Source organism: Rhinoderma darwinii, chromosome 3 (genome assembly GCF_050947455.1).
Source record: "Rhinoderma darwinii isolate aRhiDar2 chromosome 3, aRhiDar2.hap1, whole genome shotgun sequence".
In the NCBI taxonomy this organism is placed as follows: domain Eukaryota; kingdom Metazoa; phylum Chordata; class Amphibia; order Anura; family Rhinodermatidae; genus Rhinoderma; species Rhinoderma darwinii.
In genome coordinates, this window is record NC_134689.1 from 312,927,169 (window position 1) to 312,954,418 (window position 27,250).

General features: G+C 42.5%; 1 protein-coding gene across 2 annotated transcripts in view; it reads right to left on the reverse strand.

Annotated features, from left to right (window-relative positions):
• Positions 1-18,295, reverse strand: part of FAM174B (family with sequence similarity 174 member B) — a 74,333-nt gene extending 56,038 nt beyond the window's left edge. For both annotated transcript variants that reach the window (XR_012882452.1, XM_075858219.1), the window contains exon 1: positions 17,867-18,295. Coding sequence is in view for 1 of the 2 variants with exons in the window: in XM_075858219.1 (XP_075714334.1) it covers positions 17,867-18,135 (269 nt within the window). In the remaining variant the exon portion in view is untranslated. The remainder of the gene's footprint in view (positions 1-17,866) is intronic.
• Between the last annotated feature and the right edge of the window lie 8,955 nt (positions 18,296-27,250).

Here is a 27,250-nt window from a genome sequence, read left to right on the forward strand (position 1 = left end):
CCAAGACAACAGCCGGGTAAGTATTAATTTCTTTTGCTTTTACTACGGAAAGGGCTTCCCCTTCTCTTTATCCTGCACTGATAGAGAGAAGGGGCTGCCGATTAGTGCAGTGCAATTTTGCAGCGAAAACGTACCCGTAAATACGAGAGGAATACTGGTGACACCGGACCCGTATTTACGGGCATGGGTCCGTAAATACTGGTGCAATACGTGTGACCAAGGACCCGTATTTACGGGAGGAAAAAAAATACGTTCGTGTGCATGAGGCCTTAGCGGACCTAGTGACAGCTCCTCTAAAAGCATTTATAGAAAAAGTAGAAGTTGGGGGAAGTCCACATTAGCAATTACTCCATCAGTTAAGGCTCCTTTAAAGATTAAATGAATGTCAGTCGAACTTGCTGATTTGGGCAAGGTCATCTAAAAAGGTGTATAGGGTGTCCCAACCCCCCCTGCCGGCAGACGGAGGAAAGAATGATCAAGGCACGTTGGCCACCTTTTGATAAAAACTCCACATTGCTCTGGTTCTTGACAGTGCAAAATAAAAAAATAAAATGCCAAATCCATAATATCGGCGAGACTTATAATTTAATTAACGATGACACTGGGAGCTTGGGAATCCCTACGCAAACAGCACTGATTCAAGTCGACAAAGACAGTGGCAGTAAATTAAATTCTGCTGTCACCGGCCCATCTGTTACATTTGATTAATGATTTCTATATTAATTCTGCTGGAGTTTAGATAAGGCACTTGTGTTTTCTGCCTTTTAGCTTTTCATTCAAATTGGCAAATGTGAACGTGAAGAGGTTCGTTCCTGAGGCACAGTTATTCTTAGTTTAAGTAATCCATGATGTTGCTGTAGCAGAAAAGGTCTCCAACAAGACTGGAGCAGAGAAAAGAGGCCTCACGTCCTGTGACGTCACCTCAATTAACGTTTAGAAGAAAAACACAGGATGAATCGGAACTACTTTAACCCTACTCTGTCTTACAGGCTGTGGGGCTTGGCAGACTCCCGAAAGAAGCCAGGTCTACAAAGTAGCGCATGAAGTAGGATAGAAACTAGGGATGTCCCAATACCAGAATTTGGACTTAGATACCGATACTGTTTGTAGTATTGCGATTTCGATACCAAAACGAGACTTTGCCAACAGTAATAAGTAAAAAAAAAAAAAAAAAAAAAAAAAGTTCTTCCATTTTCTGATGTGAGGCGCATGGTGTGATGAATTTAAAGAGAACCTTTCACCTCCCCATACATGTGCAGCTGAATGCAGCATGTAATGGGGAGGGCCTAACAAACCCTGGGGCACTTTATATTTTTTTCTACCTCCCTCCGTTATTTAGATATTGGTGCCATTATATTTGGCGCCTGATATTTAAATAACCCCCTGAACAGTTAACAGGGCGTGTACTGGCAAGGGGGCGTGTTACTTTGGCTGTGACACTGTCCAATCAGATATGGACAGTGCCACAGCAGGAGAGAGAGAGAGCGATTGCAGTCTTTTCATCCGAACAGGCAACAGGGCGTGCCTCTGCGACGGACAGGTCTGTGGAGAGGATCTCTTCAGCTCGTGAGAGATCAGTCTTGTTTTGTCTGCCGAACTGGCAAGTGGGCGTGTCTCTGCTACGGACAGTATAAGCGCTCCCCAGCTCCTAAATGTAAGATGGGTAAAACCCATTTAAGGATCCAAATACAGATGTGACATACAAGGTCTTGCACAGACGAAAATAGTGCAGGACAAGTATCAGCGACGTTCACAGCTGGAAACACACAGAACCTAATAAAATGTACACACCTTAAGGGTATGTGCACACGACCTATTTTCAGACGTAATGGAGGCGTATTACACCTCTAATTACGCCTGAAAATATGGCTCCAATACGTCTGCAAGCATCTGGCCGTTGCCTGCAATGGGTTTTACGATATTCTGTGCAGACGAGGTGTAGTTTTACGCATCGCTGTCAAAAGACAGCACGTAAAATTACACCCGCGTCAAAGAAGTGCAGGACACTTCTTGGGACGTATTTGGAGCCGTTTTTCATGGACTCCAATGAAGACCAGCTCCAATTACGTCCATAAAAGACGCCGCGAAAAACTTCTGAAATCCAAGAGCCGTTTTCTCCTGAAAACAGCTCTGTAATTTCAGACGTATTTTGCGCTGTCGTGTGAACATACCCTTATACAGATAAGGGAGTTAGATAGATAGGCCTACTACACCCCAGAGCACACATCCCCCATATGTAAATATAGGTATATTATAACTGGGGATGCACAACAAAAAAAAATTCAAGTGAAGATAAGAGCGGTTTGTTTTTAGGACAATGAAATATTTACAATGTGACGTAGAACAGCTGAAAAATGAGGCAGCACCATCTCCTAATCACCAACCAGAGAATGTGAAACTTACATTTGTGCCAATCTAATAAAACAAAGGGCAATGAGCGGTCCTAAACACAAATGATGGTCTAACAGATTATTGGGTTGGATACTTGTCCTTGAGCCCTAGGAAGACAACAGAAAAATGGTTTTACGTGTTTAACTCTTCATTGCTTTGATGTTGTAGTTTGTTGATGCCACCTGCATCGATTTAACCCCTTACCGACAAGTGATGGACATATTAGTTACAGGTGGTTGCTAGCTTCCAGATCAGGATGGATATATCCATCACAATGATCTTGTCGAAACTGCCTAGTGTCAGAGAGAACTCGCAGGGGGCAGCCGCACCTGGCCAAAACCACGCCTTCACAGTGTGGCAGATGGCTGGACGATTTTTCCGGTAATACCACAGTTTTACCAACAAAACTGTGCAACCATTCACCACTACTCTAAAGTTGAACACAAGCTTCTAAAGCTACCTCTTCTCTAATTGCCCAGAATACTGTAGAGGGCCACGTACATATGGACAGACCAAGAAGTCAATTGTAGAGAAGCGACAGGGGCAGAAAAACACACATATATCTTTACGTGTGTGTGTGTGTGTGTGTGTGATATATATATATTATGCCCCTACCTTTATAACAACTGTGTGTATATATAATCATGTGCATTTGTTTGGAATTGCACCCCAATATAAAGATGTAACGCTTTTGCTGCACCCTAGATACATTTAAAAAAAAAATAATCACACAAACATACACACAAGGCTTTGTTCACATAATGTTATGAGACTACGTTCGGCGCATAAGCCATAGAAATTTCCTAGGTTATAAGTGGCATATGTGATCCATAGACCCCATGCAGGTAGCTGGATCTGTTATGCAGCAGGGGCCATTACTCCCCTTCCCTATCCCAGAACAGCAGTGGAGATGCCAAAAGTTCTAAGTTAGTTTTTTTTAATATACAAAATAAAACATTTTAGAAAAATAATTAAAAACGTTTCCAGTATTTCCTCGAAAGTATTTTTTTTTTCTTACATAATTGGTATAGTTGGGTTTGTAAAAAGTCCAAACTATTCTAATATTTTACTCAACCTTCACAGTAAACGCCGTAAGAAAATAAAAACGCCAGAATTGAAACTTTTTGGTTACATCAGCTCCGCAAAAATTGAATAAAAAGTGATCAAATTACAGTTAGCCCCACAAAAAAAATAAGCCTTTATATAAACACAGCTCCATTGACGGGAAAATAAAACAAACGTTTTGGCTCTCAGAATTTTTTATTTTTTTTCTTCTTTACAAAATAGCTTTTTCTTGGCCAAAAACAGTAAAACATAAAAACGATATAAATTTTTGTATTGCTGTAAACTTATTGAACCGCAGAAAAAAAAATTTGAACGTTTCGTTTTTATCGTACAGTTAATGGAGAAAAATGAAGCCCAAAAAACAAACAGGTAGAGTTGCTGTTTTTTCCCCCATTACACCTTACAAAGGTTGTTGCAGTTTATATGGTACATTAAAATACTCGTCCCGCTAAAAAATAATGCATGACAAGGTCAAAAGTTACTGCGGCGCCGAGGGGTTAATACATTTATAACAATCCAATAAAATAATAAAAATGGCTTCAAATGTGAATCTTTTGGATATTAACTTTCTAAACACCTGCAGCTGAAGATCAAGACTGGAGCGTGCATAGGTTTTCCAGTTGTCAAAAGAGGTTTATTTTATTCTCTCCCAAATGTGTTGTCCATATGGCATTTCAGATTTTATTCCTGTATTTTAAAAAGCAGTAGTGTGACCTTCTACCCTGCACAGGGCCCCATTTTTTTCTGCTGCCTTTAAATTATATACGTAGATAGTAATTTGTAGACATAATCCGGGATATCGGGTACGTAAAATATTACATTCCCAGTCAATAAAACAAAGAAATAACAAAAAAACTAAAACAAAAAAAAAACAATATTAGATTCACATCCACACGACAGGGTTTCCCAGCCGGGTGCCGGCCGTTCATAAATCGGCCAGCACCCGGCTGCATTAGGAACAGTAGACCCCTAATGGGGCTATTCACACGACCGATTTTTTGGATGGGCGGGAAAACCAGCCGTCAAATATGGGACATGCCCTATTTTCGTCCGGATACCCGGCCCCCATAGAAGTCTATGGGGCCGGGTAATACACGGCCATCACCGGAATGTGTCCCGAGTGATGGCCGGGTCTACCGTCGCTCGCGCTCTCTCTCCTCCTCCTCCTCACAGTGCAGAGTGCATGTGAGGAGGAGGAGGAGGGTCTTTTTTTGCTCCCTGCAGGAGTCGGAATCCCCAATCCCCGGCCGGGGATTGGGGATTCCGCTACAGGAGAAGTGAGTGACTACACTGTCCATATGTGGACGCAGCGAAGTCACTCACTTCTGCAGCGGAATCCCCGACTCTATGGCCGGGGATGCCGCTACAGGAGAAGTGAGTGACTACACTGTCCATATATGGACACCGTGACGTCACTCACTTCTGAAGCGGAATTCCCGACCTGTGGCAGGGAATTCCTCTGCAGGAGAAGTCAGTGACTACAGTCCATATATGGACATTGAAGTCAGCGACTTCTACTGGAAGGGGGTGGGGGATGCGTGCAACCTACAGGGGGCAGGGTGGCATCACCTGCAGGGGGCAGGGTGGCATCACCTGCAGGGGGCAGGGTGACATTATCTACAAAGGGCTGTGTGTGGCAACAAATTTAAATTAAATTCATCCGATTTTAAATCGGGTCCAAATCGGCCGATTTTCCCGGCTGACACTCAGACCCTGTCGTGTGAATGAGGCCTAAGGGTTAGTTCACACAGAGTTCTTTGACGCTTTAGGGTATGTTCACACGTGCACGTCCGTTACGGCTGAAATTACAGAGCGGTTTTCAGGCGAAAATAGCTCCTGAATTTCAGATGTAATAGCATGTGCAGGCGTTTTTTGCAGCATAATTACGGACATGATTGGAGCTGTTTTTCTATGGAGTCAATGGAAAACGGCTCCAATTACATCCCAAGAAGTGACATGCACTTCTTTGACGCGGGCATCTTTTTTTATGCGCCATCTTTTGACAGCGGCGCGTAAAAAAAATGACCGTCTGCACAGTACATCGTAAAACCAATTCAAATGAATGGGCAGATGTTTGCAGACGCTTTCAAGCAGTATTTTCAGCCGTAATTCCAAGCGTAAAACGTCCGTAAATAGTGCGTGTGAACATACCGTAATTGTGTTGCAGAAACTTTGTCGGGGAAAGCGACAAAGAAAAAACAGCCAAAATCGCCTCCCATTAATTTCAATGGGAGGCAGAGGCATTTTTTTTTTTCCCGGGCGGCGTTTTGGCTGTTTTCAGGGAAAGAAAAGCAGCATGTCCTTTCTTGTCACAGTTTCCGCTTCTGAGCTCCTATTGAAATCAATGGAGGCAGAAAAAAAAACAGCGGCGCTCCTTTGAGCTATTTTAGCTGCATTTTTTTACCCCGTTCCTTGCATTAGCTTCAATGACAGCAGGTGAAAAACGCAGCAAATAAAAAAAAGCAGGCAGTTGAAAATCTGCCTCAAAATTCCTGAAGGTATCCGAGGCAAAAAAAAAAAAGAACACGTGTAAATCGAGCCTAATTTTAGCATCACAATAAACCACACACGACAACAAGTCCATGCAATGCATTAAAGAGGCTCTGACACCAGATTTTGCAACCCCTATCTGCTATTGCAGCAGATCGGCGCTGCAATGTAGATAAGAGTAACGTTTTTATTTTTAAAAAACGAGCATTTTTGGCCAAGTTATGACCATTTTTGTATTTATGCAAATGAGGCTTGCAAAAGTACATCTGGGCGTGTTGAAAAGTAAAAGTACAACTGGGCGTGTATTATGTGTGTTACATCGGGGCGTGTTTACTTCTTTTACTAGCTGGGCGTTCTGACGAGAAGTATCATCCACTTCTCTTCAGAACGCCCAGCTTCTGGCAGTGCAGACACAGCGTGTTCTCGAGAGATCACGCTGTGACGTCACTCACTTCCTGCCCCAGGTCCTGCATCGTGTCGGACCAGCGAGGACACATCGGCACCAGAGGCTACAGTTGATTCTGCAGCAGCATCGGCGTTTGCAGGTAAGTCGATGTAGCTACTTACCTGCAAACGCTGATGCTGCTGCAGAATCAAATGTAGCCTCTGGTGCCGATGTGGCCGACACGATGCAGGACCTGGGGCAGGAAGTGAGTGACGTCACAGCGTGATCTCTCGAGAACACGTTGTGTCTGCACTGCCAGAAGCTGGGTGTTAACGAACAGAAGTGGATGATGCTGATTCGTCAGCATCATACACTCCCATTCCTAACGCCCAGCTAGTAAAAGAAGTAAAAACGCCCCGATGTACGCACATAATACACGCCCAGTTGTACTTTTACTGTAAACACGACCAGTTGTACTTTTGCAAGCCTCATTTGCATAAATACAAAAATGGTCATAACTTGGCCAAAAATGCTCGTTTAAAAATAAAAACGTTACTGTAATCTACATTGCAGCGCCGATCTGCTGCAATAGCAGATAGGGGGTTGCAAAATCTGGTGACAGAGCCTCTTTAAATAGTTATTCCAATCTAAGGCCCCATGCACACGAACATTTTTGGGGGCCACAATTCACCAGCACTAACACAAGACTTTCTGTGAATGGAGGCAATCTGAGTGTATTCTGCTTTACAGAAAACCTTTCAGCTCCCCATACATGTACAGCTAAGTACAGCATGTAATGGGGAGGGCTGAACAAACCCTGGGGCACGTTAAAAACAAAAAAATTATACCTCCCTCCGTTATTTAGATATTGGTGCCGTTATATTTGGCGCCCGATATTTAAATAACCCCCTAAACTGTCAACGGAGAGTGTACTGGCAAGGGGGCGTGTTACTATGGCTGTGACACTGTCCAATCAGATATGGACAGTGTTGCAGCAAGAGCGAGGAGAACGTGTTTGTGCGCGCGTGCACACGCTCTCACTGTTACTCTTCAGCTTTCAAGATTAGTCTTCTGCCGAACTGGCAAGGGGGCGTGTGTCTGCTACGGACAGTGTAAGCGCTCCCCAGCTCTTACACTGTCTATAGCAGTGACACGCCCCCTTGCCAGTTCAGCAGACAAAGTACAAGACTGATCTCTCACAAGACCTGGAGATGAGAGCGCGCTCTCCTCTCCACAGCTCTTACACTGTCCGTAGCAGAGACACACCCCCTTGCCAGTTCAGCTTTGAAGATCAGTCTTTTTTCCTGAAGAGTGAGAGCGTGCGCGCGCACAATCGCTCTCCTCGCTCTTGCTGTGGCACTGTCCATATCTGATTGGACAGTGTCACAGCCATAGTAACACGCCCCCTTGCCAGTACACGCCCCATTGACAGTTCAGGGGGTTATTTAAATATTGGGTGCCAAATATAACGGCACCTATATCTTAATAATGGAGGGAGGTAGAAAAAAAAAATATTAAGTGCCCCAGGGTTTGTGCAGTCCCTCACCATCACATGCTTCATTCAGCTGCACATGTATGGGGAGGTGAAAGGTTCTCTTTAACCCCTTCCCGACATTTGCCGTACATGTACGTCATGGAAAGCATTGACTTCCCGCATCTTGCCGTACATGTACGCCAAATGTTTGGGACCGGCTCAGAAGCTGAGCCGGTCCCATCATCACCGGATCTCAGCTGTATCTTACAGCTGACATCCGGCTGTAACGGCGGGGACCGAAATTAGCTTCGATCCCCGCCATTAACCCCTTAAGTGCAGCGCTCAAACGCGATCGCTGCACTTAAGGTGTTTGCAGCTCATCGGAACCCCAGTAATGAAATTGCCGGGGTTCCGGTGGCTGCAATGGCAACCGGAGGCCTAATACTGGCCTCCCGGTCTGCCTAGCACCGAAGCCGGTCAAGATCCGCCCGGCGGCGGAGCCTGATCGGCTTCCGTAGCTGCCGGCAAGATGGCGCCGGGTCAGGAGCTGATCCGGCGTCATCAGCGGTGGAAGTCAGCTGTATGTTACAGCTGACATCCACCTGTAACGGCAGGAACCGGAGCTAGCTCCGATCCCTGCCATTAACCCCTTCGATGCAGCAATCGAAAGCGATTGCTGCATCGTAGCGGTTACTAGCAGATCGCCAGCCCTGACAGTCAATCAGGACTGGCGACTGCTGTTATGGCAACAGGAGACACAATGGTCTCCTGCTCTGCCATTACGGAAGCCGATTTAGGCCCCGCCGGGAGGCGAAGCCTAATCGGCTTGCTGTCAGTGAATGACTGACAGATCTAATACATTGCACTACATAGGTAGTGCAATGTATTAGAAAAAAAAAAATCTGACCGTTGGACCTTCAAGTCCCCTAGTGGGACTTGAGAAAAAGTGTAAAAAAAAGTGCAAATAATGAAAGTTTGAAAGCAATAAAAGTTTCAAGTAATCAAATACAACACAATCCCCCTTTTACTCTTATCAAGTCCTTTATTATTGAAAAATAATAATAAACCATATGTATTTGGTATCGCCGCGACCGTAACGACCTGAGGTATCAAAATATTATATTATTTATTGCACGCGGTGAACAGCGTAAAAAAAAACGTAAAAAACGTTACCAGAGTTTGTTTTTTAGTCACTTTGCCCTACAAATGTTAGAATAAAAAGTGATCAAAAAGTTGCACGTATCCAAAAATGGTACCTATAAAAACTATAGCTCGTCCCGCAAAAAACAAGCCCTCATACACCTCCGTCGACAAAAAAATTAAAACGTTATGGTTCTCACAACTTGGCGACAGAAAAAATACATTCTTTTTACAAAAGTAATTTTATTGTGCAAAAAGTTGTAAAACATAAAAAAGTGCTATAAATTAGGTATCGCCGGAATCGTACTGACCCGCAGAATAAAGTTAACATGTAGTTTATAATGCGTGGTGAACGCTGTATAAAAAAAACAAAAAAAGCTGTGCCAGAATTGCGTTTTTTTGTTTACCTGGCATCCCAAAAAATAGGATAAAAGGTGATCAAAAAGTCACATGTACCCCAAAATGGTACCAATAATAACTACAGCTCGTCCCGCAACAAACCAGCCCTCATACCGCTACGTCTATGAAAAATAAAATTAGTTATGGCTCCAATAAGTCAGGAAATAAAAAAATATGCAGTTGTGCCCGAGGGGAACATTTCTTCTGTTTGAAGAGGCGATTTATCAAGGACCTAAAATTAGGGAACCAGGAAAGGGAGGGCCCAAACATATCCGCTGGAAGCGACGGTGCCCGTATTATACCAGGACAACACTTCCTAGCAAAATTCCTCAAACTACAAAGGCGCGGAGTGTGGATCAAAAGGGGGATAATAAAGGACGCCATATATAAGTGCGACACCGGCCTGTGCAGAAAGGATTGCTTCACAGCGTAACACACATCTATGGATTATTTTATTGTTTTTTTTTTACCCCATTATTATACCACCTGACTATGCCCCTTATATACTCCGCCCGGCTTACATATGCCCTACATTATAAACGGAAACACCAGTAAGACTCCAAACAAAACTACTACCAAGCAAAATCCACGCTCCAAAAGCCAAATGGCATTTCCTCCCATCTGAACCCTACAACGTCCCCAAACAGCAGTTTCCTTCAACATATATGGCATCGTCATACCCGGGAGAACCCTTTTAGCAATTTTTGGGGTGTGTGTCTCCAGTGGCATAAGCTGGGCACGACATATTTGCCACGGAATGGCATATCTAGGGAAAAATATACATTTTTAATTTGCACCATCCGCAGCGCATTCATTTATGGAAAAGACCTGTGGGGTGAAAATGCTCACTACACCCCTTAATAAATGCCTTGAGGGGTGCAGTTTCCATAATGGGGTCACTTCTCAGGGGTTTATTTTTATTATTTCACATCTGAGCCTCTGCAGTTGTGAACCAATACTTTGTAAATCGCCAAATTAGGCCTCAATTTGACATGGTACGCTTTCACTCCTGAGCCTGGTCGACTGTCCAGGCAAGAGATTAGGGCCACATGTAGGGTGTTTCTAAAACCAGGAAACCCAGCATAATAATTAGAGAGCTGTCTTGTTATGGTGGCACAAGCCGGGCACCACATATTGTCCACATATCCGTGGAAAAAATCCCATTTTCACTCTGCAACATCGAGTTCACACTAATTTCTACAAAACACCTGCAGGGTTAAAATGCTCACTTACACCCCTAGGTAAATGCATTGAGGTGTGTAGTTTCTAAAATTGGGTCACTTCTGGGGGGTTTCCACTGTTTTGGGCCCACAGGCGCCCAAAAACCAATCCAGCAACATCTGCACTCCAAATGGCGGTCCTTCCCTTCTGAGCCCTGCCGTGTGCCCAAACAGCAGTTTATGACCACATATGGGGTATTGCCGTACTCGGTAGAAATTGCTTTACAAATGTTGGGTTCTTTTTTTTCCTTTATTTGTTGCGAAAATGAAAACATTTGCGCTAACGCTACGTCTTATTGAAGAAAAAGGATTGTTTTTATTTTCACTGCCCAATTCTAATAAATTCTATGAAACATCTGTGGGGTCAAAATGCTCACTACGCCCCTAGATGAATTCCTCAAGAGGTGTAGTTTCCTAAATGGTGTCACTTTTTGGGCGTTTTCATTGTTTTTTCCCCTCAGGGGCTTTGCAAATGTGACATGGCCTCCGCAAACCATTCATGCTCAATGTGATCTCCAAAAGCCAAATAGCGCTCTTTCCCTTCTAAGCCACGCCGTGTCTCCAAACAGCCGTTTATTACCACATGTGGGGCATTGTTTTACTCGGGAGAAATTGCTTTACAAATTTTGTGGTGCTTTTTCTCCTTCAGTCCTTATGGAAATGAGAAAAAATTAGCTAAACCTACATTTTCTTTGAAAAAATTTAGATTGTCATTTTCAGGGCCTATTTCCAATAATTTATGCAAAAAACCTGTTGGGTCAAAACGCTCACTATACCCCTAGATAATTTCCTCAATGGGTGTAGTTTCCAAAATGGGGTCACTTGTGGGGGGTTTCCACTGTTTTGTCCCCTCAGGGGCTTTGTAAATGTGACAAGGCCTCCGCAAACCATTCCTACTAAACTTGAGCTCCAAAAGCCAAATAGCGCTCTTTCCCTTCTCAGCCACACCGTGTCTCCAAACAACCGTTTATTATCACATGTGGGGTATTGTTTTACTCGGGAGAAATTGCTTTACAAATTTTACGGTGCTTTTTCTTCTTTAGTCCTTGTGGAAATGAGAAAAAAAAAAAATCGCTAAACCTACATTTTCTTTGAAGAAATGTGGATTTTAATTTTCACGGCCTACTTCCAATAATTTCTGTAAAAAAACTGTGCGGTCAAAATGCTCACTGTACCCCTAGATAATTTCCTTGAGGTGTGTAGTTTCCCAGATGGGGTCACTTTTGGGGGATTTTGACTGTTTTGGCACTGCAAGAGCCCTTCAAACCTGACATGGTGCCTAAAATTTATTCTAACAAAAATAAGGCCCCAAAATCCACTAGGTGCTCCTTTGCTTCTGAGGCCGGTGCTTCAGTCCAGTAGTACGCTACGGCCACATGTGGGATATTTCCTAAAACTGCAGAAACTGGGCAACAAATATTGAGTTGCATTTCTCTGGTAAAACCTTCTGTGTTATAAAAAAAAAAATTGTACAAAAAATTTATTTCTGCAAAAAAATATGAAATTTGTACATTTCACCTCTACTTTGCTTTAATTCCTGTGACATGTGTAAAGGGTTAAGACATTTTCTAAATGCTGTTTTTAATACTTTGAGGGGTGAAGTTTTTAAAATGGGGTTACTTTTTGGGGGTTTCTAATATATAAGGCCCTCAAAACCACTTCACAACTGAACTGGCCCCTGTAAAAATGGCCTTTTGAAATTTTCTTGAAAAGGTGAGAAATTGCTGCTAAAGTTCTAAGCCTTGTGAGGTCATAGAAAAATAAAAGGATGTTCAAAAAACGATGCCAATCTAAAGTAGACACATGGGGGATGTTAATTAGCAACAATTTTGTGTGGTATAACTGCCTGTCTTACAAGCAGATACATTTAAATTGAGAAAAATGCAAATTTTTGCAATTTTTCGCTAAATTTTGGTGTTTTTCACAATTAAATACTGAACATATCGAGCAAATTTTGCCAGTAACTTAAAGTCCAATGTGTCACAAGAAAACAATCTCAGAATCGCTTGGATAGGTGAAAGCATTCCGGAGTTATTACCACATAAAGTGACACATGTCAGATTTAAAAAATGAGGCCCGGTCAGGAAGGTCAAAAGTGGCTAAAGAGGGAAGGGGTTAAAAGCCAACAAGTAACATAATATTAGTCATGTAATACACTGCAAAAGAACACACACAAGGCAAACAGTGTTACCCATCTATTCTGGATATAATGTTACCAATGCAGAAATGGTCTGGAAGGTAAAAATACAAAAATTAAGAAAAATTAAGAAATTAACCCTATTGCTCCCAACAACAACAACAACATTTTTATAGGGCATCTGGTTTCTAGAACATCCCGTGCTAGTGATAATGGAGGGTTCCCACCACTGCCTCAAGTCATAGCAATCAGATGCTATCTGGATTGGATTCCCTGCAGCGTCCCAGGAAGGAAGACCCCACATTACAGGGTACCCATGGATAACATTAGGCGTCCATTGAATCCATTGTTTTCAAAGGACCCTCTGTAGTTTTGCAAGCAGATCTCTATATTAGATGAACAAGAGAGCATATCTAAAGCAGACAGCCCCTTTAAGAATTTCCTCACTCTATAATGGGTCATTACAAACTAAGCACATAGGGTTAAACAATGAGCTGTAAACAAAAGGGTGCATACTGTGTCCCATCCCCAAGAACTGAACTTTCATGAACCCTACATTAGAAAGTTTATACACTTCTAGTGATCTTCTCTTAAATAGGTACGGTCGCATCAACAAACTTTGCAATAATTAATAGTATGCGCGAATATTAGAAACTTTGTAATATATCTTATAACAGAAAAGTGCCTCTTTCTCCACTTATCAGGATCCTTTCTTCCTCCCTCTTAGAGCTCATTCAGATTTTCGATTCTCACATCCTGATGCTGTCCGAGTGTAGAACGTATAGAGCGTATAGTTAATGGGCCAACTCAGACATCAGTCATGGAAAAAAGAAATATAGAATTGCAACATGCTCCATCTTTGATCGTTTTTCTCGTAGGAATGGCACACAGAAGTCAATAGGTCTCCGTGAAAAACAGACGCTGTCCGTTCCATTTTTTTCCCGGATGGTTGCCTGGAGACACTTGAGAAGCGAAGCCATTAAGTCGAGCCAGAGCAGCGTGTCCAGAAAAGAACACTAGTTCAGAAGACAAAAATATGCACAAGAAATATCTCACAATTCGCTCTATGCAAAAGATGGTCCGTGCGGAAACATCGGACATACGAATGAGCCAATTGACTTTGTTCTTGTGCTGTCAGTTATACACTAAATACTGCTACTAAATTTTCTAAGCTCACAGAAGGATCGGGTTACAGCTGCAAATAGAAGTCTATGGAGAGGGGAGGAAGAAGTAGAGGGGGCAGAGTGAGAGAGAGACACAGAGATGCTGCTGTAGCTTCTACTAAGGGTATGTTCACACACTAGACTTAAAACGTCTGAAAATACGGAGCTGTTTTCAAGGGAAAACAGTTCCTGATTTTCAGACATTTTTAAAGCCACTTGCGATTTTCACTGCATTCTTCGCAGCCGTTTTTGGAGCTTTTTTTCAATAGAGTCTATGAAAAACAGCTCCAAAAATGCCCCAAGAAGTGTCCTGCACTTCTTTCTCACGGGCGTTTTTTTACTCGGCCGTTTTTCAAAACGACCGCATAAAAAAACAGCCCATCGGAACAGAATGCCGTTTTCCCCATTGATTTCAATGGGCAGATGTTTGGAGGCGTTCTGCTTCTGATTTTTTGGCCGTTTACGGAAATCGGCCGAAAACACTCTGCGTGAACATACCCGAAGTGTTTTCTCTCATCCAGTTCTGATTCACAGCTACACCTCTAATTACTGTTGTAGGATCTCCATGTTGTTGCTGCAGCTGCTTATTAGGGTATGTTCACATGGCCTATTTTCGGCCCGTAAGCAGGACACTTCTTGGGACGTTTTTTGGAGCCGTTTCATAGACCATTGAAAAAAGCTCCAAAAACGGCCGTAGAAAACGCCGCGAAAATCGGGAGTAGCACAAAAAACAACTCCGTATTTTGAGATGTTTTCGAGTTTGTAGCACACCTTTAGGGTATGTACACACACACACAAAGATTGGGGAGCAGGATGTTCTCTTCTCTATGTGTGCAATGTCTGAGAGACAAGAAAGCAGTTAGGGTATGTTCACACGAGGTCATTACATCCGTAATTGACGGACGTATTTTGGCCGCAAGTCCCGTACCGAACACAGTGCAGGGAGCCGGGCTCCTAGCATCATAGTTATGTACGACGCTAGGAGTCCCTGCCTCGCTGCCGGACAACTGTCCCATACTGTAATCATGTTTTCAGTACGGGACAGTAGTTCCACGGAGAGGCAGGGACTCCTAGCGTAGTACATAACTATGATGCGAGGAGCCCAGCTCCCTGCACTGTGTTCGGTCCGATACTTGTGGCCGAAATACGTCCGTCAATTACGAACGTAATGACCTCGTGTGAACATACCCTTAGGCTTTACCAACAAGCTCAGGGAAAAGTGAGAATTAGACATATAGTCTCCAGAGTGAAAAACTGCTAAAAAAAATAAATAAAAATTGTGAGTCACCTGAAGCAACAGGTATGCTTTAACCCTGTTTGTTTAAGGCGTCACACGACAGCTGCTGCAGATCTACAGTTCCAGTCCGTAGGAATACATGGATTCATGTGTCAGATGCATGTACATGTGATTTTCATACGACTGTCGCGGAACAAATAAATTTCTATTAATCCTAAAAGGTCCAGAAATTCCAGTAATCTGTTATGCAGCCAAAATTAATCCTGTGCCGTGCTATTCAATTACCAAATAATCCAACGCTGGTGACAGCAGCAGTAGTTGCTGTAACCGTGTAGGCTCCAAGTTGAGGTCCACATTACAGAAGCATGGACAGGATTTGGGTGTCAGGACCTAAAACATTGGTGCTGCCAACACAAGCTACAGCGACATTATGTCCGTCTGCGGAAACTGCAAAACCCCCGCAACGTAATAGTACTTCACAGGGCTTTGTAAATATGTTGCTTTACTTCTCTTGTGCGGATCCTCCGTCAGGCGCCCTATAGACACATTTAGCGTGTATGTTTGGAGTTTTCCCGATATACACGCTACACGTTTTGTGAACTAAGCTTTTTACTCCAGAGCTGTATTCACAATTTAGCAAAATCCTCTGATCGCTCAATGCGCTAAAATTGCTCTGTTGATTGGCATTTCTCAGGCACTGTACAATAAACTGGATGTAGGAAAATGTAACTATACTACTACTACTACTACTACTACAGCATAGGAGTTCATCTGAGCTATAAGGCTAGGTCCACATGGGAAGGAAATGCTGAAGGTTTTTAGTAGAAGTAAAAACTGCAGTCTCATCCACATGCTGCTGAACATTTTTTTGAATGAAAATTAGAGCAGGTTACGGATTTTTTTCATTCTGCAGCATGCTCATTCTGTTGTGGCTGTTCACAGCAGAGCTGATTATTTTTCAATGTAGAAGGGGTGAGATCTGCAAAAAATTTGCAAAATTGTTGAGGAAAAAAAAAAAACCAGTGTGAGTAGGTACCTTTTGGCTGGATTCACACATCGCATATTTGTTGCAAAAGATCTGCTACATGTGGGATATGGGATTGACTGACCATGTCAACAACAACCAGCAAAATTGAGAACGCAGCTCTGGAGTATAAGGACCCCTGCCAACTTAGCGCAAAGGATACAGAATTTCCCTCCAGAGTTTTCGTGCGTACAGCCTGCAGCGTTTATGCTAGATAAATTGACATGCTGCAGAATCCGCATCACAGATCAATTTTCACACGTGTTTTCTGCAGCGCGTGGATGAGATTTGTTTAAATCTCATTAACCTTGCTGCTACTGTAATCCGCATAAATATTTTGCTGCAGGTACGCAACGTGTATGGGAGCCCTAAGGGTGGAATCACACGAGGGACATTTTGTTGCAGAAATTTCTGCAACTTCCAAATCGGTTTCATTCTTCTAAAGCGTGAGGGGGGCATGTCTGCCACAAGAAAATAGATTTCTGCAAGTTCCATTCATATAAATGGAACTCATTTTTAGTCGCAAAAATTTCTGCAACAAAACCTGCCGTGTGTGAATACACCCTATTCACACATGCAGTTCTATGCGGTCTTCAGAGCCATACAGGAGTGAACACAAAAGTAAGGAGCTGTATCAGTCTTTGTTATACCTTTTCATCCTTTTGGATCCACTTCTAGCATTGGTTCAAAAAACTACACCAAACGAGTGTGTGTGATCATGGCCTAACACTCAGAACCAGTACAAGATAAGTAAAGCATTTACAACGTTACTCATCTACTTAGGTCAAGTATCTCTCTCATATATATATATATATATATATATATACACTGTAAAATAGTGTTCAAAAGCTCGTTAAAATATATGGTCGGCCAACCATCCTGATACTTGTTTGAGGTTTCTTTTTATGTGACAGGAATGAGTTTCCCGTAAAAAATTTTTTTATCAAACTGTAGCAAAATGATTGTAGATTTAAGATCCACACTGCTATAAGGGAGGTTTCACACATAGCATCTTTGGGAAAAATGCAGGAGTTTTTGCAACTTGTTTTTCGTAATTCTTTTTGCCAAAAAAAACACTGCGGCCAAATGTTAGCGAGGAGTCTAGTCAAATATAGAACGCACTACAGACAACGCTTTTTGTTTGTGCCTCTTTTCTGGGCTTTTGGTGCGGTTTAGGGGTCAGCGGTATGGTTATGCTCTGGGTATGAGAAAGCCTACGGACAAATGTTTGCTAGGAATCGGAAAAAAACAAAAAAAAAAAACGCATGGACCATTGAAAAACAAAAGGCTTTAAGATTTTTTTTTTTGAGGCTGAAAAGTTTGTGGGAAGGAAATCTAAAGGGTTAACAAAGATCAATTAACAAAAATCACTTAAATGATGGTAAACGCAGAATAAATGCCATAGGAATGAGCACCCTTCATTTCTGCCATAGGCCTTCTGCCCCCTTGAACTACCAAAACGTCAATAGGGAAACAAATGTTGCACAACTTGAGTTACCGATCACTCTTCTCAAGGGCAAGAAGTAGCCACCTGGCTCTAGCCTTAGCTACATGACATATCATGGCTCCATCAGCCTCAACAGAACATCCATGACATATGGCACGCTCTGGTATATTATACTACAAAGGTAGTAGGTACCGCAACCAAAGAAGCGGCAGCAGAATACAGGTGACAGTCCCAAGCATTGGTCACTCAGTGCTGCGGGTCACACACCCTCCCGGCACGCCGCACAGCAAGTACCTGAATATCTTGACGATGAGGCAGGCGATGAGGAAGGTGCTGAAGCCGCACACGAAGATGAAGACGCTCTTGATGGTGGGCATGTATTGCCCTATATTGTTGAAGCGGGTCACGCTGGCAGTGTCGTTGCCCTCTGTGGCCGGAGTGTGCAGGGTACCATTACTGGACATAAGGGAGAGGGATTCATCCAGCTCCCGCCTGTACACTGCGCTGCCCACAGCGGCACAAAACAGCAGGCAGGCACAGCAGCGCAGCAGGACGGATCTCATCTTTTGCCGCCCTCTAGTACCACAGCGCTGGGGTAATGTGCACTGAAAGCTGCTGCCAGCTGAGCGGTGCCCTCGCGTGTCTGCCCCCCTAGTAGTACGCTGTGCAGTCCCGGCAGCTGGATCCTGGTCTCGGCTAGAGCTCTCCTCACACTGCAGGAAATGGGAGCTGGAACCCGGAAGGGTTTTTACACCACGTTGCAATGAATCATTTGATGAGGGGCACAGGGGAGGGCTGAGGAGACAGGGCACTGACAGGATTACCCTGAGGGCTTATACCATCACTATAATTCTATGCTCCTTATAACCTTCTCTGCCATCCCTCCTACACTATTACTACTACGACTATTATTACTCCTACCATAGATATTACCAGTACAAGCATTACTATTCATTATTAATAGAATTACTGCTAATATTCAATATTATTACTTCATGGGGTCATAAAAAAAATCCCTCTCCAAAGCAATACTATATTATTATTATTATTATTATTATTATTATTATTATTATTATTATTATTATCATATTTTTATTATCAGTCTTTTTTTATCAATTATTATTTTATCATCATCATTATTTATTTTTATTTGATAATGTCACAAGCTGTTTTGTCTTTCGCACAGACATTATATTATTTTTATTACTACTAATAATAATATTATGCTTCATACCCTCTTCTTTAAAGCCATCTCAAGGCTATGTTCACACGGGGTATTTTGCAGGAGGAATATCTGCCTCAAAATTTTTGGAAGTTTGAGGCAGATATTCCTCTCCCTGCACGCCGATTTTCACGGCGATTTTCGTGCCGTTTTTCGCCCGCGGCCATTGAGCGTTGCGGGCATAAAACAGCGCGAAATACGCTTTCTCTGCCTCCCATTGAAGTCAATGGGAGGTCAGAGGCGGAAGCGCCCGAAGATAGTGCATGTCGCTTCTTTTTCCCGCGAGGCAGTAAAACTGCCTCGCGGGAAAAAGACGCCGACGCCTCCCATTGAAATCAATGGGAGGCGTTTCTCGGGCCGTTTTTGACCGAGTTTTGCGACGCGGTTTCCGCGTCAAAAAACTCGGCAAAATACTCCGTGTGAACATAGCCTAATAAATGTTCACACGGAGTATTTTGCAGGCAGAATTTCTGCCTCAAACTTCAGTTTGGAAGTTTGAGGCAGATTTTCCTCTCCCTGCACGCCGATTTTCGCGGCATTTTTCGCCCGCGGCCATTAGGCGCTGCGGGCATAAAACACCGCGAAATACTCTTTCTCTGCCTCCCATTGAAGTCAATGGGAGGTCAGAGGCGGAAACGCCCGAAGATAGGGCATGTCGCGTTGTTCTCCCGCGAGCCGGTTTTACCGCTCGCGGGAGAAAACCGCCCCCACCTCCCATTGAAATCAACAGGAGGCATTTTCAGGCCGTCTTTGACTAGCTTTTTGGCGCGGTTTCCGCGTCCAAAAACTCTGTGTGAACTTAGGGTCTTAATGCAGAAACCGGTGGGAATCAGTGTAAAAAACAGCCGAAATCGCCCCCATTGATTTCCATGGGAGGCAGGGGCGTTTTTATCTTGCGCAGGTTTTAGCTGCTCGCGGGAAAAAAAAAGTGGCATGTTCTTTCTTGCCGCCGTTTCTGCCTCTGACCTCCCATTGAAAGTAGGGTATGTTCACACGGCCTATTTACGGACGTAATTCGGGCGTTTTTGCCCCGAATTACGTCTGAAAATAGCGCCTCAATAGCGCTGACAAACATCTGCCCATTGAAAGCAATGGGCAGACGTTTGTCTGTTCACACGAGGCGTATATTTACGCGCCGCTGTCAAATGACGGTGCGTAAATAGACGCCCGCGTAGAAGAAGTGACCTGTCACTTCTTTGGCCGTAATTGGAGCCGCTATTCATTGACTCCAATGAATAGCAGCGCTAATTACGGCCGTAATTGACGCGGCGTTCAAGCGCCTGCACATGCCGGTACGGCTGAAATTACGGGGATGTTTTCAGGCTGAAACATCCCCGTAATTTCAGCCGTAACGGACGCCCTCGTGTGAACATACCCTTAATAGTAGGCAGAAAAAACCCACAGCACTAATATCTGCGCGTTTTTCACAGTGTTTTTTTTCCCTTGGTCCTTGCAATAGCTTCAATGGCCGCAGGTGAAAAATGCAGCAAAAACTGTGGGAAAAATTCGTAAAGGAATTCTGAGGCAGATTTTTTTCTCCCTGCAAAAAAACTCAGTGTGAACAGGGCATCACACATTTTTCCTGGCATTTCCGTTGCGGCCAGATGTTAGCTAGAAGTCAATGAAGAAATATAAAGTGCACAATCAATATGATGTATTTTTAGTTTTCTCTGAATTTAGTGGCGTTTTTTCTCCCATAGACCTCCATACGTTTTTTTCCTCTTCAAAAAAAAGTGTCAATGAGTGTTGAATTATTTTTTTTTTTAGATGTTTTTAGAATAGATCATGCGTTGCAAAAATAAATCTTTGTATCGTATTATCTTTTAACCCCTTTAGCTCATTTTGGCCTTTAGGTCCAGCCACATTTTTTCAAATCTGACATGTCTCACTTTATGTGGTAATAACTCTGGAATGCTTTTACCTATCCAAGCGATTCTGAGATTGTTTTCTCATGACATATTGGACTCTATGTTAGTGTAAAAATGTGGTCGATAAAGGGGAAGTTCACTTGTTTTGACGAGTTTTTTGACGCGGAAACCATGCCGCAAAATGCGCCAAAAAACGGCTGAAAATGCCTCCTATTGATTTCAATGGGAGGCAGAGGCGTTTTTTTCCTGCGATGGAAAAACCGTCTCGCGGGAAAAATGCTGCAAAAATCGGCATGCAGGCAGAGGAAAATCTGCCTCAAAATTCCAAATGGAATTTTAACCCCTTAATGACCAGCCTATTTTGGACCTTAATGACCAAGCTATTTTTTACGTTTTTCAATCGTCGCATTCCAAGAGCTATAACCTTCTTATTTTTGCGTCGACATAGCTGTATAAGGTCTTGTTTTTTGCGGGACAAGTTGTATTTTTTAATAGCACCATTTTTAGGTACATATTATTTATTGATTAACTTTTTATTAACTTTTTTTTGGGGGGGAATAGAAAAAAATCTGAAATTTCGCCACTCTTTTTTGCCTCCTAAATCTACGCCGTTTACCGTGTGGTATAAATAACACAATAACTTTATTCAGCGGGTTGTTACGATTGCAACGATACCAAATTTGTATAGATTTTGTATGTTTTACTACTTTTACACAGTAAAAACGCTTTTTTTTCTAAATTATTTGTTTTTGTGTCTCCATATTTGAAGAGCCGTAACGTTTTTATTTTTTCGCCGATGCGGTTGTATGAGGGCTTTTTTTTTGCGGGACGACTTGTAGTTTTTATTGGTTCCATTTTGGAGTAGATGCGACTTTTTGATCACTTTTTATTACATTTTTTTAAAGTCAGTATTCACAGAAAACAGCAATTTTTCCATAGTTTTTTATTATTTTTTTTACGGCGTTCACCGTGCGGGTTAAATAATGTAATAGATTTATAGTCGGGGTCGTTACGGACGCGGCGATACCAAATATGTGTACCTTTTTAACTTTATTTTGTTTTTTTAATAGTAAAGCATTTTGTAAGGGGAAAAGCTGGGTTTTTCATTTTTTTCACATATTTTTTTTTTTTTAACTATATTAAACTTTTTTTTCATTTTTTTACTAGTCCCACTAGGGGACTATAATATGCGATTCTGCAATCGCATTTATAATACACTGCAATACTTTTGTATTGCAGTGTATTACTGCCTGGCCGTTTAACACGGACAGGCATCTGCTAGGTCATGCCTGCGGCATGATCTAGCAGGCATTCACTCCAGGCAGCCTGGGGGCCTTTATTAGACCCCCGGCTGCCATAGAAGACAAAGACACTCGGCGATCGTATCGCCGGGTGTCGGTGGGGGAGAGAGGGAGCTCCCTCCCTCTCTCCAAAACCACTCAGATGCGGTGCTCGCTATTGAGCACCGCATCTGAGGGGTTAAACGTGTGGGATCGATACTAATATCGATCTCACCCGGCAGAGCAGGGACGCCCCCAGCCCTCAGCTACCTCTGGCAGCTGAGAGCAGGGAGATTTGACAGCTCCCTGCTCTGTAAACTTATTCCGACGTAAAAAGTCTATGGCATCGGAATAAGGCCCGTTAGTGACCGACGTAGAAACACGATGGGCCGGTCACTAACGGCTTAAGGCAGATTTTCCTCCTGCAAAAAACTCTGTGTGAACCCAGCCAAATTCATTGCTTATTTGTGAAAAACACCAAATTTTAGAGAAAATTTGCAAAAATTATGTTTTTTCTAAATTTGAATGTATCTGCTTGTAAAACAGATAGTTAGGCTGGGTTCACACGACCTATTTTCAGACGTAATGGAGACATTTTTCGAATTACGTCTGAAAAAATGGCTCCAATACTTTGGCAAACATCTGCCCATTACTTTCAATGGGCTTTACGATGTACTGTGCCGACGACCTGTCATTTTACGCGTCGCTGTCAAAAGACGGCGCGTAAAGTTAAAGCCTCATCAAAAGAAGTGCAGGACACTTCTTGGGACGTAATTGGAGCCGTTTTTCATTGACTCCAATGAAGAACAGCTCCAAATTACGTCCGTAAAAGACGCCCCGCAAAACGCGAGTACATGCAATTACGTCTGAAATTCAGGAGCTGTTTTCTCCTGAAAACAGCTCTGCATTTCAGACGTAATTACAGTTATCGTGTGCACATACCCTAATACCACACAAAATAGTTACTAGTTAACATTTCCCATATGTCTACTTTATGTTTGAATCGTTTTTTGAACATCCTTTTATTTTTCTAGGACGTTACAAGGCTTATAAGTTTAGCAGCAATTTCTCACATTTTCTAGTGCTACACTATTTTTTACTATATTACTTTTTCAAGAAAATTTCAAAAGACTATTTTTTCAGGGACCAGTTCAGTTCTGAAGTGGCTTTGAGAGGCCCATGTATTAACAACCCATTTGAAAACCTGCACCTCAAAGTATTCAAAACAGCATTCAGAAACTGTTTTAACCCTTCAGGCGTTTCACAGGAATTAAGGAAAAGTAGAGGTGAAATTTAGAAATAAATTTTTTTTTGTCAAAATTAATTTGTAATACATTTTTTTCTGTAACACAGAAGGTTTTACTCAAGAAATGCAGTTTTTAGAAATATCCTAATGGACGCCGAGAAAAACACGAGTACTTGCAAAAACGTCTGAAATTCAGGAGCTGTTTTCGCCTGAAAACAGCTCTGTAATTTCAGACGTAATTTGTTAAGACGTGTGAACATACCCTAATTTCTACACTAAACAAATGGACTGCCCGAAAAATATGACAAAATAAATTTAGGTTAAATTGCACCCATTGCAATATTTTAGTCATGCTTTTGAATACTTTTTTAGGTGAAAAAAAAACCGTTATAGAATATAACGTTTCTAAAACGTTAGAAAATAAGCATACAAAAAACATTCCATTTGGAAAGTCAATATGCTGCCATGTATTTATTTTATCCATTTGATTTAGCTCAGGGTTTTTTTGTGGTGATTTTTCCCATTGAGTTCAAATGCACGCATGCAGTTTCCACTTAAAAAAAAGCACGCTAGGACAACAACAAAAATGTACCGACATATACTGCCCAACATATACTGCAGCATAATAAAGGGATAGGTCTGTTCTGCTATTAGCCAAAACGGCACAAAAATTTTGAGCGATTAGTCAAACGATTGAGGTGACAGATCCGATTTAAAAAATGTCATGTGTAAACTGTGTGAAAAAGATTATAAGGCATTATTACTCTTTCCTTTTCTATTTTTTAACCGGTTCAGGACCGGGCTATTTTGAGCCTTCAGGGCCAGACACCGTTTAGCCATTTTTAGCATGTGTTAGTTAAATGGCTATAACTTTTTTATTTGTTGGGCTAGCGACGTGATTTTTGCGTTGTTTTTTCCACAGACAATGCAGGTTTCTTTTTTTTAATCATTTTTATCCACATCCTTTTGCTATTTTAGAATCTTTAGGCTTAAAGTTTGAAAATAATAGTAAAAAAAAAAACTTTTTTACTTTTCAGCTATTTTTTTTTGGTAATAACATAGTTTTACCCTAAAATAGACCTTTTATTTGTGATCGTCATTGTCTACCATAAATTTTAATATATTACATGTCTATATTAGGGTAATTGGGTCCGGGCTAGCGTTACGACAATGATTGGCGGGGGGGAAACTTTTTTTTGGGGTGGGTATTTTATGTGTATTATTATGAATTTTTTTTTTGCACTTTACTTTACTTTTATTTTTTTATTACTATGGTCTGTCCCTCAAAGGTCAGAAAAGTCCATTGGGGGACTTTATATATATTTTTTTCTTTCTTTTACACCATGCTTTTCCACTATAACAGGGGCTGCACAGCAGCCCCAGTTACAGGGGAAATCAGCCCTCTAATAGTGACTATTGTCACTAAGAGGGGCTGTGCTGGGTCTAGTTAGACGGCATCCCGGCGATCATGTGACCAGTCACATGATCACCGGGACCAATAGAGACAGCGGCGCAGCCATTGCCTCTGTTCCTATACACAGCGCTCATTGAGCGCTGTGTAAAAGAGATCGGAGAAGACAGAAGGAGCGAAAGCTGCTTCTATCTTCTCCTCAGGGTCCCCGGCAGTCGCTGACTGCCGGAGACCCGACATTCAGCTGCCCGATCGCAACAGCATCGGGCAGCAAGCTAAAACCCGCGCCGTAAATAGTCTATGGCGCGGGTTTTAAGGACCCTGACCGCTGGCCGTAAATACACAGCCAGCGGTCGGGAACCTGTTAAATAATGGGTTTTTTTTCAATTTCAAGATTCTAATGGTTGACAAAATGTATCACAATATTTTTTAATGTGCAAGTTATTCTTATTGTAAAAGTATTCAGAGAAATGTATAGAAATCCCACCCATCCCCATTCCACATAAACTAGTGGTTCACGGATCCAGCCTTGCCCCAACTTATCTGACAATTATGGAAAAAAAACCTTTGACCTCTTTACTGTCAGTGACACAGTCCTCCTCACTGCAGTGAATTCTCAAATTAACTTTTTTATTTAGGATCACTGGCCAGGTATGTGGACAACTCAATAAGTGAGTGTCCATCAGACACCTATCCGCTAGTTAAATACAAAGGTAAAAATGTCTGTACTGCGCCCCTATTGATAATAGGGGCGCCCAATTGTGGACCCCATTGACATAATAGCGCTATTTTCCCAGTCAAATCTGACGTAAACAAAGCCTAAAAAATAGTAAGAACTGAAAATGTAAATAAATAAAATGAAAAAAATATTTATCTGACAGAAGAAAATCGTAGCATGCTTTATCGGACTCCATAAACCATGTGTGTAAGCCAGTAGTTATACAAAAAATAGACCCAGGCATCTGGTGGGCAACCATTTAAATCATCACTAACTCTAACTTGCCAGGAAGCAAGATAAAGCCCTTGTTTACGAGGTGTCCACTGACGTATATTGCCAAACTTAACCACACTTAAAGGGGTTAGCCAGTTTACTATTAAATTCTGTTAAATCGTGTATTGATGCAAAACAAGACACTTACTAATATGATGTCTTCATGCCTTCGGCCTTCGCCAGTTTGGGCAAGCCGCTATCCACCGCCGTCATGCCTGCCTTGTCCATGGCAGCGGGCGACATGGAGAGGTAGAAGAATCAGCTCGTCCGTACCTGAACGAGCCGGAACTTCCGGCCCCTCCTCTGTGCTTGCGCTGGTTTCTGACTTGCATAGGAACAGCGAAAGCGCAATGGATACTCTTCATTATGCGCGTGTGCGATCTTCCTGTCAGCTCAGGAAGATCGCACACGCAACTGACTAGAGCAGGGGTCTCAAACATGCGGCCCGCTAGTATAGGCTCTGCTCCGGACTCTGTGCAATCCCCTGACATCGCTCTCCATATATGGACAGCGATGTCAGGGGCTTTCCCAGAGCCGGAGTCCAGGGCAGAGAGCTAATATAGGCTCTGCTCTGGGACTCTGTGGAATCCCCTGATATCACTGTCCATATATGGACAATGATGTCTGGGGCTTCCCCAGAGCCGGAATTCCAGGCAGAGCGCTAGTATAGGCTCTGCTCTGGGACACTGGGGAATCCCCTGACATCGCTGTCCATATATGGACAGCGATGTCAGGGGCTTCCCCAGAGCCGGAGTCCCGGGCAGAGCGCTAGTGTAGGCTATGCTCCGGGACTCTGGGGAAGCCTCTGACATCATCATCATTAGTCCATTGACAGTTGACACTTGTTATTTTGTTTCATGTTCTGTAACAACATGGCGCATGCGCTTATAATAGTTCCTTATTGGCTGCTCACTAAGCATTCTGATTGGCTTGTGTAGATGCCTGTCAAAAGAGAAGATGGGATTGATCGAATTATTTAATTCAATCTACCTCTGCACTAACCAGCCCACCTGATGCCACAGTAGAGGTTATAAATGGAAGAAGAGTACAGGGGACTGCCATGGGGTCCTCTTGTGCACCTTCATATGCATGTTTACATCTGGGATGGTGGGAAGAATTTATTGTATATCCCCACCCTCTCTTTAGGAGATGCGCGGCTACCTGGCTCAGATACATGGATGATGTGCTCCTATGTTGGAAGGGATCGGTGGAATCCCTGGAAGAGTTTACTAAAGATCTCAATACGAATAGTTTGAATCTTTTCTTGACATTTACTTCAAGTGAGACTAATATCAGTTTTCTAGATTTGAATATTCACAGGGAAGGAAATCAGCTTATGACTACGACTTTCCGTAAACCAACGTCAGGAAATAGCCTTTTGGCAGCAAGTAGCCATCACCTACCTTCCCAAATTAAGCGAATCCCAATAAGTGAATTTCTTCGAATCAGACAAAACTGCTCTAGATTTGAAGACTTCAAAGGAGAGGCTCAAGACTTAACATCGCGCTTTTTAAATAGGGGATATCCTAAAAAAATTATTAAAAAAAGGGTATAACAGAGCCATAAGACAAGATAGGAGGGAAACTCTTGAAAGGGTTAAAAAAAAACAACATGATAATAGAGTACGGTTCATCTCAAGGTATGGTTCCCATTGGAATTT